The sequence below is a fragment of the Buteo buteo genome, chromosome Z (genome assembly GCF_964188355.1).
Source record: "Buteo buteo chromosome Z, bButBut1.hap1.1, whole genome shotgun sequence".
NCBI classification, from domain to species: domain Eukaryota; kingdom Metazoa; phylum Chordata; class Aves; order Accipitriformes; family Accipitridae; genus Buteo; species Buteo buteo.
In genome coordinates, this window is record NC_134204.1 from 45,783,883 (window position 1) to 45,798,493 (window position 14,611).

The following is a 14,611-nucleotide window of genomic DNA, read 5'->3' on the forward strand; positions in this document are numbered from 1 at the left end:
ACAGAATTAAAACTAGGTTAGCCCATTTTTAAGTATTTCTGCAAGCAGTGCTATCATAGCCTACCACTATATTAATACATGAACTTCCTTTTGGACTTCCCCAGATTTACAGGAAAATAAACCACCAGAAAATCCACACATAAAAAGATCAAAGCATCAGAAAACTACAAAAACAAAGCAAGCATCTACATAATCATAGTGAACTCTGAAGCTGAAGACTGTGTGCCTGTGCATACAAATCTTTAGAAACAAACACAGATACATGGTTGAGGGTTTTGGTTTTGATTGTTTCCCCCCCAAGTCAAGCAGAACACACAGGCAGTTCTTTCAAATGGGTTTTGGATGGAGAAGCGAGTAGAGTGGACAAAGAAAATGACAAAGGAAAAGAGCAGTGAGATTTTATTTCCTCAGCATGTGAAGGTACAGAGATGTTACTACAGCACTTAACTGTTCTTACCTTTTGGATCCCAACTCATCACAAATTACAGCATAACTACATCAGTGGTGGAATTTAACACACAATTTAAATTTTCAGAATGATTTAACTTTATTTTTCTTCACGGTACCCACACTTTATGCAGCCTACAAATGTGAAGAAAATGCATTTGCTTCTGAAACCCATCATAGTAAGTGTTTTGGGGTGTTCAAAGTCAAAGAAGTAGTCCTGATGTTTCAGATGTTAAAGCTTTCTCCACAGCCACATGTTCCTTTGATGTTTGGATTATTGAAGACAAATTCACTGGACAGCTTGTCTTCTACATAGTCCATTTCAGTTCCTAGAAGTGTCAGCTGTGCCTTCTTCTCAATAAACACTCTAACCCCTTGAAGACAACAAAGAAAAAAAAATTACATACAGCAAAATCATCATTCACTTTGAAATTCTCCTTTGACCAGTGATAAAAAAATGGAACCAAAACATGAAGGCTACCAGTATAACTTGGTTTCCCTGGCCTAACATGAGGCACTTTTACCACTGTTTATACTCTACCTATAAAAGCCTTGCAACAGCCTAGAACTGTTACCTGTGTGTGCACATGCATGTATGTATTTTTTGAGGTGGGATTTAAAAACATGATACCCAGGGAAATACACTGTAGAACCTGGGAACGAATCTCAGCTTCAATACTTAATTCCCACACATTACAGTCAGTAACCCATTTCCTACCATTCTTAAAGTCTGTGCATCCAACAAGATGCCCCAAATCCTTGAAAAACCGAATATTCCTCTCTCAAAATGATTATTTTTTGCTCTGCAAAAATATTAGGTCTACGTTAACGGTTAGCAATACTGAATCCTATAATAAGGCAAATGTGTGAACTTCCAAAGATATCACAACCTTTAAGGATTAAGAATTAGTAGTTCATTTTATAACTAGAAAGAGCTCCCTTTTCGAAGTATACAAAGCATCTACCTCTCTGGAAAGTTACTGAACTTTAGAACTGCAAATCTGATACAAAATTGCGAGTGGACAGCTTTAGCTGCCCAGACTAGGAAATAATAAAAATAAAAATGTAAAATTGTATCAGTAAACAGCAACAAAACCTCATTAAGTTATATGAGAGATTGCTGGAAAGCTGTTTCATCATGGTAGACATTGAGATAAAACACACTACTAATACTACTCAAGTCTGTGGGCAACCGAGTTGAATCTACGCATTTTTGGGGTCAGTTTGGACAGTAACTGACAGTGAAGGCTAAACCCCACGAAGCAGTTTATGGACCTGATCCCTGAAGCAGTGACTTACTACCTAAAAGCCAGAAAATTTGTGCTGGGATCCAAAGACACCAGCTCAGTGAGCACAGAGCTACATAAAAGACAGAGCTTTCACTGGCAATCTGGCTAGAAGCAACCAAAACAAACCAGAAAGCACACAGGCACACGTGAAACGTTGCCTGGCTTTGGAACGTAAGGCCTCTGACCTGACTGAGGGAAACTGCTTTTACATTCCTTAAGATCCAAACCAGGAAACGCCTTCTGAAAAATGTGTTTTTAGCCATGTAAAGCTAAAGCTCAAAGTCAAACAGAAGAGGTAACTCCAGAAGCCTGCTGAATTCTAAATCAAGAGGCACTTGCAGAATTAGGTGGCAGTCCCTATCTTACATACTCTGGTTCAATTTAATCATTTGCTCAAGTTCCAACTAATTCTCTGTTTAAGAGAATAAAATCTATGAGTTGGTCACAGGTATTGTGAAGACAGCTGGAAGATGGGCTCCGCCTAGCAGCATAGCTTCTGTAAGAAAATAATTGTGATATCCCACTTATATTTAAATCTCTTACTTTGCCACCAAATTAAAAGTAATATTCCTGAACATAATATAACAGAGTTCAGTAATGCCCCCAAAAAATGCAAACCAGTCTCACAAAAGGAATTTTAGGAACTTTTAGAAAAGGAACAGAAACCAAAACAAACACTATTATGCTTCTGTAAAAATCCGTATTTGACAAAAGATGACTCTCAGAAATTTTTATAAAAATTGGAAAAAAAAGTATAGAATTGTGCTGGTTTTGACTGGAACAGAGTTGATTTTCTCCAGAATAGCTAGTATGGGGTTATGTTTCGGATTTGTGCTAGAAACAGTGTTGATAACACAGGGATGTTTTAGTTATTGCTGAGCAGTGCTTACACAGAGTCAGGGCCTTTTCTGCTTCTCAGACCACCCCACCAGCGAGTAGGCTGGGGGTGCACAAGAAGCTGGGAGGGGACACAGCCGGGACAGCTGACCCCAACTGACCAAAGGAATTTTCCAGACCATATGATGTCATGCTCAGCTTCTAAAGCTGGCGGAAGAAGAAGGAAGGGGGGGACATTCAGAATGATGGGATTTGTCTTCCCAAGTAACTGTTACCCATGATGGAGCCCTGCTTTCCTGGAGATGGCTGAACACCTGCCTGCCCATGGGAAGTGGTGAATGAATTTCTTGTTTTGCTTTGCTTGTGTGCATGTCTTTTGCTTTACCTATTAAACTGCCTTTATCTCAACCCATGAGTTTTCTCACTTTTACCGTTCTGATTCATTCCCCCATCCCACGGTGCGAGAGACTGTGTGGGGCTCAGCTGCTGGCTGGGGTTAAACCATGACAGAAACTTTAGCAATAGACCTATCATGGGATGCTCTATGAAATTATCAAGCAGCAAGCTTAAATACCAGCATATGAAAACAATTTTTAAAATAATCCTAAAATCATAGAATCCGTTGTTACAAAGCAGTGCAAAAGTCAAAAGCATAAAGAGGGTAAAAACAAATTAGGAATCAATGATGAATAGGACTAGTTAGAGAAGATAATCGGAAAAATCCCTTGCAAATAAAATCTTTACTTTGCCAAGCCTTAGTTTACATATGCTGATAAAGTAATCTTTTATATATGCATTGTTCTGTATTACTCTCTAAATATCTGCTATTAGCCACCTCCAAAGACATGAATGATGGACTACACTATGCTGGTAGAGTAGCCTCTGATGCAGAGACTGTAAAGCTGCAGATTTTAACTAACTGGTTACTTCAAAACAGAAGGTAAGGTGACAACAATTCCCGTAACAGAACAGTAGGACCTCTTGCTATAACTAACTTGTTACTTCAAGCAAGTTCTAACCTTGACCTAGGCAAACCTGTAATAAGTTATTCTTCCCCACCACCACAGAAGTTTGCTCTGCTGCATCAGAAACTCACCATCTTGAACTACTTCTTCATCAGAGTCTCCTTTCGATTTCGTATATTCTAACGTGTAAGAAAGTCCATTGCATCCTCTTGTACGAACGCCTACTTTAACGCCTACCTAAAAAAGAACAAACCCAAAAAACCAAACCCAACACCATATTCATGACTTTTTAAAACTCTGAATGGCAAGACAAAAAGTATGCGGAACAACAAAATGCTGACATTTATTATTCTCCACTGCCTCAAAGCAGAAGTGAATTACCTTAATGGATTAAGAAGTAACATTTTTTTCCTTTTACAAAATTGACTGCCAAGGTAAAAGCAAACATCAGATGTTTGCTGCTGTGGATCAATCCCTGAAGTATGTTAAAGTTTTAAACTGTTAGCACTCCTGTAGGTGCCTGGTCTCATAAAGACAGTCAAATTCCAAAGATGGATATTTTTGTGACTTCAAATTAAAGTTTACTCAGATGCTAATTCAGGCACTACGTTAAGATTATTGACAGTAACATAATTATGTGAGGTGAAGACAAAGGCAGGTAACAGATTTTCACAGAACTCTTGCAGTGGTGCCACCAGAAAACTTACTTCAAACTAAATTTTTTGAAAAACATACTTTGATTTCTTCATTACCTCTCTTGCCAGTCTCAATTAAAAAAGCAATCCCTTCCTTAAATCAAGTACGTTTCTTTGCTCACTGTTTTAATCAACCTTAAAAGCCAACCTAGTCAATATGTTTGCAACATTCACAGTATCCAACAAGTCTGACAAAAAGAGCAGCTGTGTAAGTAAAGAACTGAGAAAAGGTTTTAAAGAAACAGAAAACTGTGCACAATAATATTTAAAAAGTATCTGTACCACTTTCCACAAAACAATGCTTCATAACTGAAGGGGAAAAATTTAATTGTCTATCTCCATAATCGATGTTACAATAAAAATGTATCAAAATGTATCACTTGTCATCAAGTGGGATCTCAGAAACAGCATTTGATCTCTTCAAACTGAATACCTTTCCCTACAGGAACTGCTACAAATAATGGGCTAGAAAACACACACACCATTTATAGCAAGGGGATAACTGACCAGCTAATCTGTAGGCTTAGGGCTTCCTTAGGATGGTTTAAAACATTAGAACAAAGAGTTTAGTTAGTTGCAGATGTGCAGGAAGCAAAAGAAACAATGGGCTTTGTATGAAAGTTAAAAGAGAAATAGTCTTCCTGAAATAAAACACACTGTAAAGAAGAAAATCCAATGCTTGTTTTTATAACGATTAGAAAGCAAGACTCTGTGTGTTTTTCCCCAAGAAGAAAAGATGACAAGCTCAATCAGTTATTTGGAGAAATGCTGATTACTTAAAAGTAAACATTGTCTAGCAAATTTCCTAAGAATTAGATGTTTTCCAATGGGTATGAATCTTAACTTTATTATTATATAGTTCACAATGAGAATTCCTACAAGAACTTAATTAATAATGTCTTAATATCAAGAGCTGAAGATCTCTTTCCTTACCAGAAGTCACCATTATGCCATACTAAAAAGGTTCACTAAAATATAGCTCAAAAATATTTTGAAAGTTTAAAATTTTTTCAACTTTATCCATCTCAAAAGTAACTGTACAGTGAGATGTCATTACAGTCAGTTATTTTCTGCATTTTATTTTATAAAGAAACAAAGCTTGTTATATAAACAAGCTGATGTATTTCCCCTCCAAAAAAAAGATGCCAACATCTCCAGTAAACACCTCAGTGTTTATTTAAAGCTTCTAAGGTAGCCAGAAATGCTTTGCAATCATGAGCTGTGCTAATACCTTAGCACAATCTACAGGTTGGCCCTGTTTATACTTACATGCTCAGGTTTATCCTTAAGAAGCTGTTTTATCTTCTGAACAGCTGATGGCGTCTGAAAAACAAAGACATATGCATCAATTTGAAATGGTTTTTGTTTGTTTATTTGCAGTGAGTGCTTGCACACATATGAAGTGTGCAATGTACTTAGTTGTACCGTAAAAAAAAACTCTATTCCAACTCTGCGCACTCAAATTTTCTTAGTTTACGTTTGTCTCCTATCTGCAAAGTCCACCTTTGGCATCAGCCACCTGTCAGCATTAACTAGCCTGTGTTCTGCTTGAAACTGATGTCTGATCTGAAGATATGCACTCTGCTGTTAAAAGGAGGATTGCTGAATCTAATCCATGCAGAACACAGTACCTCTTCAATCCCCTCCTCACCCAGACTGCCAGCAAACAGATAACTCAAGAACTGCAGTCCTTAATATTACGGTGTTTGGAGTTGCCTGCCCCCCCCCCCCCCGGTCACACCCACAATTCAAGTAAGTAGTTCTGCTCCTGTGAAACTTTCGTCACATACACCTTACAGACAAGTCAACTAGGCACAGAAGTGTTTATGGCCTACTTCTCTTCCCACTGACCTAGAGGGGAACTAGTGGTGTTACAGCACATAAATTCACTGTTCATGCAGAACTAGTTGTTGCAGAAATGTGAGAACACAACATAAACATAGAAACTTCCATTACATGCTTACAAGTTTCTAAGACACTGAGCAAAGGAAAAGCGTTAGTAGTGTGAAGTTCTTAATGTGAGCAGACTGAAACACACAAAGCAAACTACAGGCGGACTTACAGTAGAAAACCTTTTCTAATCACCGCTATTAATCTTCATTTGTTACAGAATCAGTACTGAACAGGAATTACCCGCTCTGACAAACGATTTAACCATACGCACTTAGTCTGCCCCTGTTCCTGCAGGGAACTGACCGTACCTTCCTCTGCGGTAATCCCTCTCAACAGTACGGCCCCCGCAACGCTGCCGCTAGTAGCAAACGCCCTTCCCCAACCAAGAGGATACAAAGCCTCCTTGGAAACAGCCTGCTCCTCAGCTTCTGTAGGTAATGCCTTTCCATTTTTTGCCGGTTTTTATTTATTTATTTTTAAATAAATACGCCTCTCCGCGTGACTGTGCAAAAAGGCCTCCGCCCCGCCACTCCCCGCACGAAGGGGCTGCACCGGTGCTCCCTCTCCTCCCGCCGCCTGCCCCCCGCGCTCCCGCCTTCTGCAAAGGGTGCCTGCGGAGGGAGCAGAGGGGCGCGGGGGCGGGATGGACGGGCCGCGGGACGGGCAAGGCGCAGCAGCTGCCCCCCGGTAAACTCAGGAGGGGGAAGAGACCCCCCCCTCAGCCTCCCCGTAGCCCCCTCCCAGGCCGCGGCGCCTCGCCCGCCCACGCAGACAGGCAGAGCGACGCGGCGCGGCCCCTCCCCGTCCCCGTCGCCGTCCCCGTCCCGCTGCCACCGGCCGCCCGGGGGCGGCTGCGCACCGGCCGCCCTGGCGCGGGGCGGGCGGCAGAGGCCGGGGGAGGCCCGGCGGCCGGGCCCGGCCCGTGGCGCAGTGCTCGCACCCGTCAGCCGGCGGGGCCGGCAGGGGCCGGGCGCTGCCCGCCCGCCCGCCGCGGCGCGGCACTGACCAGGGTGAGGGCGGCGCGCGTAGCCTGGATCTTCCGCTTGCTGACGGCGCGCACCGTGGCCCTCACCACCGACGAGGCCATCGCCCCCTCCGACCCGTCTTCTGCCCTCTGCCATGGGCGCCGCCGACGTCACGCCGTGACGCCACGGCGCCCTTCCAGCGCTCGCCCCTATTGGGCAGCGGGCCGTGATCGGCGGGCGGTGGCGGCTCCGCCCCCTTCGCCCGCCCCGAGCCGGGGGACGTGCGCCGCCGCCGGGCGGTGGCGGCCCGCGGGGGGAGAGAGGCCCGTCCCCGGCCCTGCGCCGCGCCCCTGGCCGCGGGCGGGGCGTCCCGCTCAGGAGGGCTGGTCGCAGAGATAAGCGGCGGGGTTAGCCGGGGCAGCCGCAGCGGGAGGCCCTTCCCTTCGGGCGCCGCCGGCTTGCCCGGCTTGGCGGCGGCGGAAGAGCCGCCTAGGGAACGCGGCGGCCCGCGGGGGGGCGTCGCCCCCGTCTCGAAGTACAGGCAGCGCGCGCGCGTGTTCGCCGGCGGCCGCGCAGACGAGCGCCCCGAAACACCTTCGCGTAAGGCCGTTCCGTGGGAAGCGGCGGCGGCGCCGCGGGCGACGCCCACGCGCGGAGGGGGCCCAGCCCGGAGAAGCCCCTCGGCCGCGGGAGCTGGAGCGCGGAGACGGCGCCCGCCGCCATCCCTCACGGGCGGCGCGCCGCCTCAGCCCTTCTTCCCTCCGGGCTGGCGGCCGGCGGTGGGAGCCCAGCCCGCTGTGCCCGCCGCCGGCCTGGCGCACCGGCCCCGGCCCCGGCCCCCCTCGCGGCGGCGGCGGAGCCTGGAAGCAGCCGGGAGAAGCGCGCTGCCCTCCCCGGAGCGCTCGTGGCAGGCCGGCGACTTCTGGGCACTTGCGAGAGAGAGAAAGCCCCGCAGCCTCGGCCCAGGAAGACGAATCCCAGTGCTTTTGACTGAACCATGGCTACGCCAGAAGGGAAACGAGCACCCACTTTTAATTCCCTCCGGCAGCATCCTTAAGGATGCTGGGTAACACTTTAAACCCGCCTTTACAAAGTCCAAGCTCAAGCACGGCGTCCGCTTCTCATCACCAGATCTACTTTGGGGACCCGATCCCGGGCATAGCCCTTTCAAAGAGCTTGACGGTAAACGCGCAGGCATTTTTCCTTTTTTTTTTACATACGTGATTATGCCACCGCTCTTTAATCAGGCACAGTACTTCTACCTCAAAGATAGCAAGTGTGTGAAAAAAAGCTGTATTTTCTTTAGCTACGCAAAACGCGTCTTTGACACACAATTTGTGCAACTTGGGCACACATCCTCGATGAAAACACACTCACTTAGGGGTGGGAGGGCTTAAATGCACCATCAGCCTGCAGCTGAAGTCAGTAACATGCCTGCTTGGAGGGGGGAAGCTTGCAAATGAATGGAACCAATACCTTCTTCATCATTCGGAGTCTTCCATGCAGGCACGAAGAGCTTTACCTCCCTGTACTTCCCCAGGATGCTCCCAATCGTCACTCTGCAGTCACCTGTCCGCTGAGTGAATCTCAGCATGAAAGACTGAGCATGGGCTAGAACAGCAGCCTTTTTGAAAGGTGTTTTTTATCTTCAGCACATTACCAAAGGAAGATAAAAGCCAAAACCGGTATTAAAATCCAAATAATTCAAGTGAATAATAAGAAATATTGACAACTTCATCAGTATAGGGAAAAACCCCTACATTCTTCTTTGCTAGCAAGCTCCCATTCTAAGCAGCTATTTCCGGCCCACAAGAAGTTACTAGCAGAGATCATTTTTGATGTGACTTCTGCAGTTCTTACAAAAATGCAATGAGGTTTATAAAAGAAATCATTGTGTATTAAATACATTTAAATTGAATTTGTAATGGATGAGAAACCAGTTTTAAATGTAGCTATGAAACAAATCTCACCAGAACAATTAAATTGGGGGAGAGGGATGTATGGTAATCCCGTAGTTACAGAGCTGAGATTATACTGCCTGTTTAATGACAGACAGTTAACTGTGCTGCATGCCTGAAAGAAAATTTCATCCTCCTCCTTTTTTCAGCACTGATAACTAAGTACTCATAGCACAAGATATTTTCCAACTTTGGAAACACGGACATCAAAAGTATGTGAAGTTCCTGTGAAATATGAGAATAGCACTTTACTTAAAAAAAAAAAAAACAAAAAAACAAGCAACACAATAAACAGTGCTACCAACTCAGTGTCCCTCCATATCATCAGAGGGACTAAGTATACAGGTGGTTCAGAAGAGGTGTTTTAAACTATTAGTTTATTAGTATTTATTATTACATTTTATTAGTATGAATTTAGTAGTAAACTTATTTTAGTTTATTACTACTACTTTTGATACTGTTCTTTTTCTAGAAACTTTTTATTAATGCAGTGCACACTTTCATAGTTTTTCTTTGTATGTGGAAAGTCACTCCCTTGAGAATATACTCCCGTAAGGCAAGCAGGATCTTGGATATCAAGAATTATTATGAAGAACTTACTTTTCTCCAGTTTTGATTTTCAATCCATTTCATAAATTTTACAACAACTTAAATCAAGCACATATGTGTGCCTCCTCAACTGTGTTTATTCTGTCACAGATCATTCTGTAAGTTATGACTGTGCTCTTTAACTACTCTCTAAGCAAACAAAGGATTTGTTAGTTACTGGTTTAATGCTTGCAATATATAACTCAAGTTTGAGGGGGTTTATTTTAGGGCCATGTTGTGGTTTAACCCAGCAGGCAGCTAAACACCACACAGCCACTCGCTCACTCCCCCTGCAGTGGGACAGGGGAGAGAATTGGAAAAAAAGGTAAAACTTGTGGGTTGAGATAAAGACAGTTTAATAGGACAGAAAAGGAAGGGAAAATAATAATGATAAAAGCATATACAAAACAAGTGATGCACAATGCAATTGCAGCATGCCAATATGCAGCCAGTCCCCAAGCAGCAGGCCGCTACCCCCCCCCCCCCCCCCGCCCCAGCTCTCCCCCTGCCAACTGCCCCCAGTTTTATTGTTCAGTATCCCTTTGTCCAGTTTGGGTCAGCTTCCCTGGCTGTGTCTCCTCCCAACTTCTTGTATCCCTACAGCCTCCTCACTGGCTGGGTAGCATGACAAGCTGATAAGTCCTTGACTTAGTGTAAGCACTGCTCAGCAACAACTAAAACATCAGTGCGTTACCAACATTATTCTCACCCTAAATCCAAACCACAGCACTATACCAGCTACTAGGAAGAAAATTAACTCTATCCCAGTTGAAACCAGGTCAGGCTGTGAGATTACTAACTATATTAGAATGTGTGGTTGCATAAGGAAGCAGCAGCTTCAAAGTGATGAGACTGGTTGATCTGCAGAATGAGTTTTCATTCAGATGCGAGTTTAGAAATTTCACAGTTGAAAACTTCACTGCTAAAGTACCAAGTATCGCAAACAGAAGAGGGCAAGTATGCATACATCTGAATTGTTTTTGTTCATTTTAAACAGCTTCTATCTTTGAGATTATGCCATAGTCTCTTAGAGGCTTACACACTTCATTCCCATCAGCAAAACTGAAAGTGACTCTAAATAGAGGGCTAAATAAGGCATACAGAAGGCATGTCAGCCTTTTTTGGAGGGGGGGGAAGGGGAGGAACGGGGGGAGAATATAAATGAGAAACTGCAAGAATGAACTTATTTTTGAGGGAAAAACTGACAATTCCATATGATGAAATATGCTATAGAAGACAAAAAAACAAAATTGGAATTATTTTTTGTTTGTTGCTAGCTAATATTTTGCTTGAAAGTAAGTTGAGGAAAGAAAAGAAATTGTGAAAGTTGCACATCTAAGAGTTTACAGATAGGTGGCTACAGATGGATGAAAACCAAAACAGGAGCTAGGATCCCAGTTCCCTAAGACCACTTTGGTAAATCTAGCTTTGAATTTTAATAAAAATAGATTGGTAAGGAAAAAAATTAAACATGACATTTCTAAAACCAGATAATTCTAATAAGTTATCATTAATTCTACATTTAAGTCAGGAATACTGAAAACTACAATCTAAGAAGAAATACAGAAACTTAAGTCTGATTTTTTTTTTTTTTAATTTATTTCAAAGTCATAAATAACAGTGGTTTCAATTTTACCATGTAACTAATTCTTTCCTGAACAAGATAAGACGGTACATTACCAGCTCTGGAAGGACTTCAAGTAAAGCTCAAGTTCATACTACTAATTAAATTCTTGGCTGGTACAAGGATCCCCTTCACATTTTATGAAAATGAACATGTGTTTTTCCCGGTTGCCAAATATAATACCTCTATTCTTTAAAGCATTTTTGTCTGTATCCCCAAGGCCTTGAAAAAGATTCTTAGCAGCATCAAACAGGACTGACCTGTTTCTTAGTCTTTCTTTCTTCTTGTACACAAGCACAGCAGCAAATGAACTCCCATAAAATCACAGAACAGAAACAAACCCAAGAAATCTCAATGGCACTGCTTGACCAGAGATTGTTTTATGTATGTTTACTGGTGTCTATGTTTTCAGTTCTCTACAGGAAAAAAAAAAAGTAGCAGTCTACAAACATTTCAAACACTTTTACACAAGGATTCAGTAAACAATCAACATTAATAAATATTATTTGCTCCTTCAAAAAATCAGTTTTTGAAGAAAATAGAACATATTTGGCTTGCACACAACTTTAGTGCATTTTAAAATAGTCAGGTGGAGCGAAAAAACCTTGAAAACGGTCCATTTTTAGTACCTGCCCTTTTGTATATGATTTACCTAGTAAACAAAAAAATTATGGCTTTCTATTAAAATGCTCAATCTATTTAAAAGCAGGGGTCTGTATTGAAATCCACAGTTGCTTGTACTAGCAATCTAATACAACACCCATATTTCATTAAACTTAATTTGAAGGTTGTCTGTGCTGCTGTCCTGTGAATCCAGATGCTTTAGCCAAAGAAAATTTTTTAAATGAATGAAGGGCCTGTATTGCAATTCAACAGTGCTTAATATCCCTCATGATTCTTGTTGGGTCCTCTTCTGTGAGGCTTTTCCCTGAGTCATGTATTTATTGGAAAGGCTGCCTAAGATTGGGAGGAAGAAAGCATCACACTTTAAAAGGTTTAAAAAAACCCCAAAGACAAGACATAAACCAACTGAAACAGACAGGAGAAGATTACTGTTAAGTCAAACTATAATGAAAGCACACAGAGATCAACTTTAGATCACTACCTGCTGGAGGACAGTAGGAAATATTAAAATACAAAATTGAAAACTAGCATTTTTTTTCAACTAAACACCTAATGACAAATCATTTTGTGTTTAAAATCCCCAAACTTAGACTTGAAAAAGCCTTGCAGTGAAAACAGAAAATACTGTGTCTTCCCAACAAAACTGAGAATTTAATTTGAGATACTTAGTTGCAGTTTAGTTTTCCAAAGTTTGTAAAGACTATTTAGGTCCCCCTTCAGGTGCCTCAGAAGAGATTTACATATTGTATTGAAAAAACCCAAGCTGCTAAAACTTTTGCAGAGTTGCAGCAGAAACTCAAAGTAATTAAAAAAGAGCTGTTGCTTTTAAAATCTTCATTGTACGTGTTAATAAGTACGCAAATTTACTGTAAGGAAGCTGCATTTGTAACCATACATCTAGGAAAACATCTGCTGATCCAGAGAGAGTACATAAAGGCCTTTGTATTATCATCTGACTGCTACCTGTAAGTGTAATTTTAACTTCCTTGCATTTTGGCAGCTCAGACCAAGGATGTGCTTTGATAGTCTCTCCTAAGTTAGCTGATAATGTGGAATTATAGACAATTACTCTGAGAAAGCCTCACAAGAAAGCACTCCACATGCCATTCCTGCAGAAACACAGAACCCCACCCATGTATGCCGACACAGGAGAGAAGAGAGATTGATACAACCCCACCATACCCTTCTGCAAAATAAATCTACCAGAGTTAAAGAAAAAATGCACAAAACTGACATGCCCAATTTTGCTTCCAGAACTGGAAAAATCGCACACTTTTGCAGTAATAAAAAAAAAAAAAAAAAAAAAAAAAGAAGTGGCTTCACTTCAAAATTATCTAGCAACCTGTCCAGACTGCTGCTGTGGTCAGCAAATTAGGCAGAGTTCCCATAAGGACTGATGGAGAAAGCAAGTTAAAAATATATGCTTTTACACAGAATTTCTGAATTGAAATGAAGATATATACCAACCTGACTGGGGACTCAAAAATACTTTTCCTTTTTGTTTCTTTTTTTCTTCCTGTATAAGCAGTCCCTATAAACAACATATATGCACTGATGAACCAACAAAATTGGATTATGTCATTCCACAATAAAAAAAAAAAAATAAAAATAAAAGGCCCCCCCTGAAAGCTTAAGTAAAGCTATTTTTAGTTACTTTATATGGACTTTAGAACTTTTAAAGAGAAAAAGATCAAAGAAAAGGGACACTTGGTATTTACCTGATTTAATCTACCAGCATGTTTGGCAGCGCTGGGTACAGAAGGGGATCCACACAACACTTCTGGTCTTGAAACACCTGGAAAGATCATAATATAACAAAGATTTGCTAATTTGAAACTAGTTTCCATTTCAGGTATCATAAGATATAAAAATACGAAAATATTTGCAATCTATCTTCATAGTACATAGAAGATAGGACGTTGTTATTTTCCTTGATTTTGTAACGTGGAAAACTGGCACAATGAGGTGAAATACATCTATAGTTAAGCATCTAAGTTAGGAACCTACAATAAATTAAGCTCTGTATTCTCCTCCAGAATCAGAGGGAGACATGGAACTTCAAAGAATGAATGGTGATATGGTGGTAAATGAATTGTCCATAGTCTTACAAAATGTAGCACAGCAAAGAACAAAGTCTGATCTCTTAGCTCCAGTTGTTCATAGTCCTCTATTCAACTAGAGAGAACATTTCAGGGACTAAGCAAGCAAAAAAAGCCCAAACTACAGATAATAGATTAAAACACCTACTCTAGAATTTATGATTTTAGATATATGTACTGTACAGTCTCAGTGTAGTTCTCATATGATAAATGTTATAAAATACAACAATGTCACTGATGACAAAACAGTCAGGCATACTCCCCTTTACCTTAGCAAACTCAGTATCATGACAAATGGAATGGTAGAAAGAAAAGCTCAATGAGACAAGGTCAAAAATGATGAAACTCAAAAGTCAAATTTAGACTTGACATACACCTTCAAAAGGTCAGAAGCTGAACATAATGTGGCTTCGATTTTTAAACATCTTTTCTTTCCACCCAACACTTCTAGTGGTCTATTAAACTAAGAACACTTCCCAATACCTTTCAAATTCTGAATATATTTGCACCATTTTCCTCCCAATTCCAGCACCTGCTTAGCATAGTCTTATGCCCCCTTCCACCAATTACATCTGATTAAGATGAACGACAGAACATTTTTTGCTAGTAGAGAAGAGCTGGTTTGAA

General features: G+C 41.8%; 2 protein-coding genes across 3 annotated transcripts in view; both read right to left on the reverse strand.

Moving 5' to 3' along the window:
* Positions 1-373: 373 nt before the first annotated feature.
* Positions 374-7,307, reverse strand: ISCA1 (iron-sulfur cluster assembly 1). Its single transcript, XM_075019418.1, has 4 exons — positions 7,133-7,307; positions 5,503-5,556; positions 3,670-3,775; positions 374-821 (listed from the first exon to the last, which is right to left on the reverse strand). Exons 1-4 carry the CDS (start codon positions 7,211-7,213, stop codon positions 673-675), a joined length of 390 nt encoding a protein of 129 aa, XP_074875519.1. The 5' UTR covers positions 7,214-7,307; the 3' UTR covers positions 374-672.
* A 3,948-nt stretch (positions 7,308-11,255) lies between these two features.
* The window catches only part of TUT7 (terminal uridylyl transferase 7), a 34,206-nt gene continuing 30,850 nt past the window's right edge, over positions 11,256-14,611 (reverse strand). For both annotated transcript variants that reach the window (XM_075020884.1, XM_075020885.1), the window contains exons 27-29: positions 13,604-13,680; positions 13,353-13,416; positions 11,256-12,218 (exon numbers count right to left, since the gene is read on the reverse strand). In XM_075020884.1, coding sequence (XP_074876985.1) covers positions 12,151-12,218; positions 13,353-13,416; positions 13,604-13,680 — 209 coding nt within the window. In that variant the 3' untranslated portion in view covers positions 11,256-12,150. The remainder of the gene's footprint in view (positions 12,219-13,352; positions 13,417-13,603; positions 13,681-14,611) is intronic.

Bases quoted from the DNA above. Each gene is read 5' to 3' on its own strand.
- ISCA1 (XM_075019418.1), bottom strand. From the start codon at position 7,213: ATGGCCTCGTCGGTGGTGAGGGCCACGGTGCGCGCCGTCAGCAAGCGG. The intron at 5,557-7,132 runs GTCAGTGCCGCG...TTTGTTTTTCAG, and splicing joins CGCGCGCCGCCCTCACCCTG to ACGCCATCAGCTGTTCAGAA. The intron at 822-3,669 runs GTGAGTTTCTGA...GTTGTCTTCAAG, and splicing joins TGAAGAAGTAGTTCAAGATG to GGGTTAGAGTGTTTATTGAG.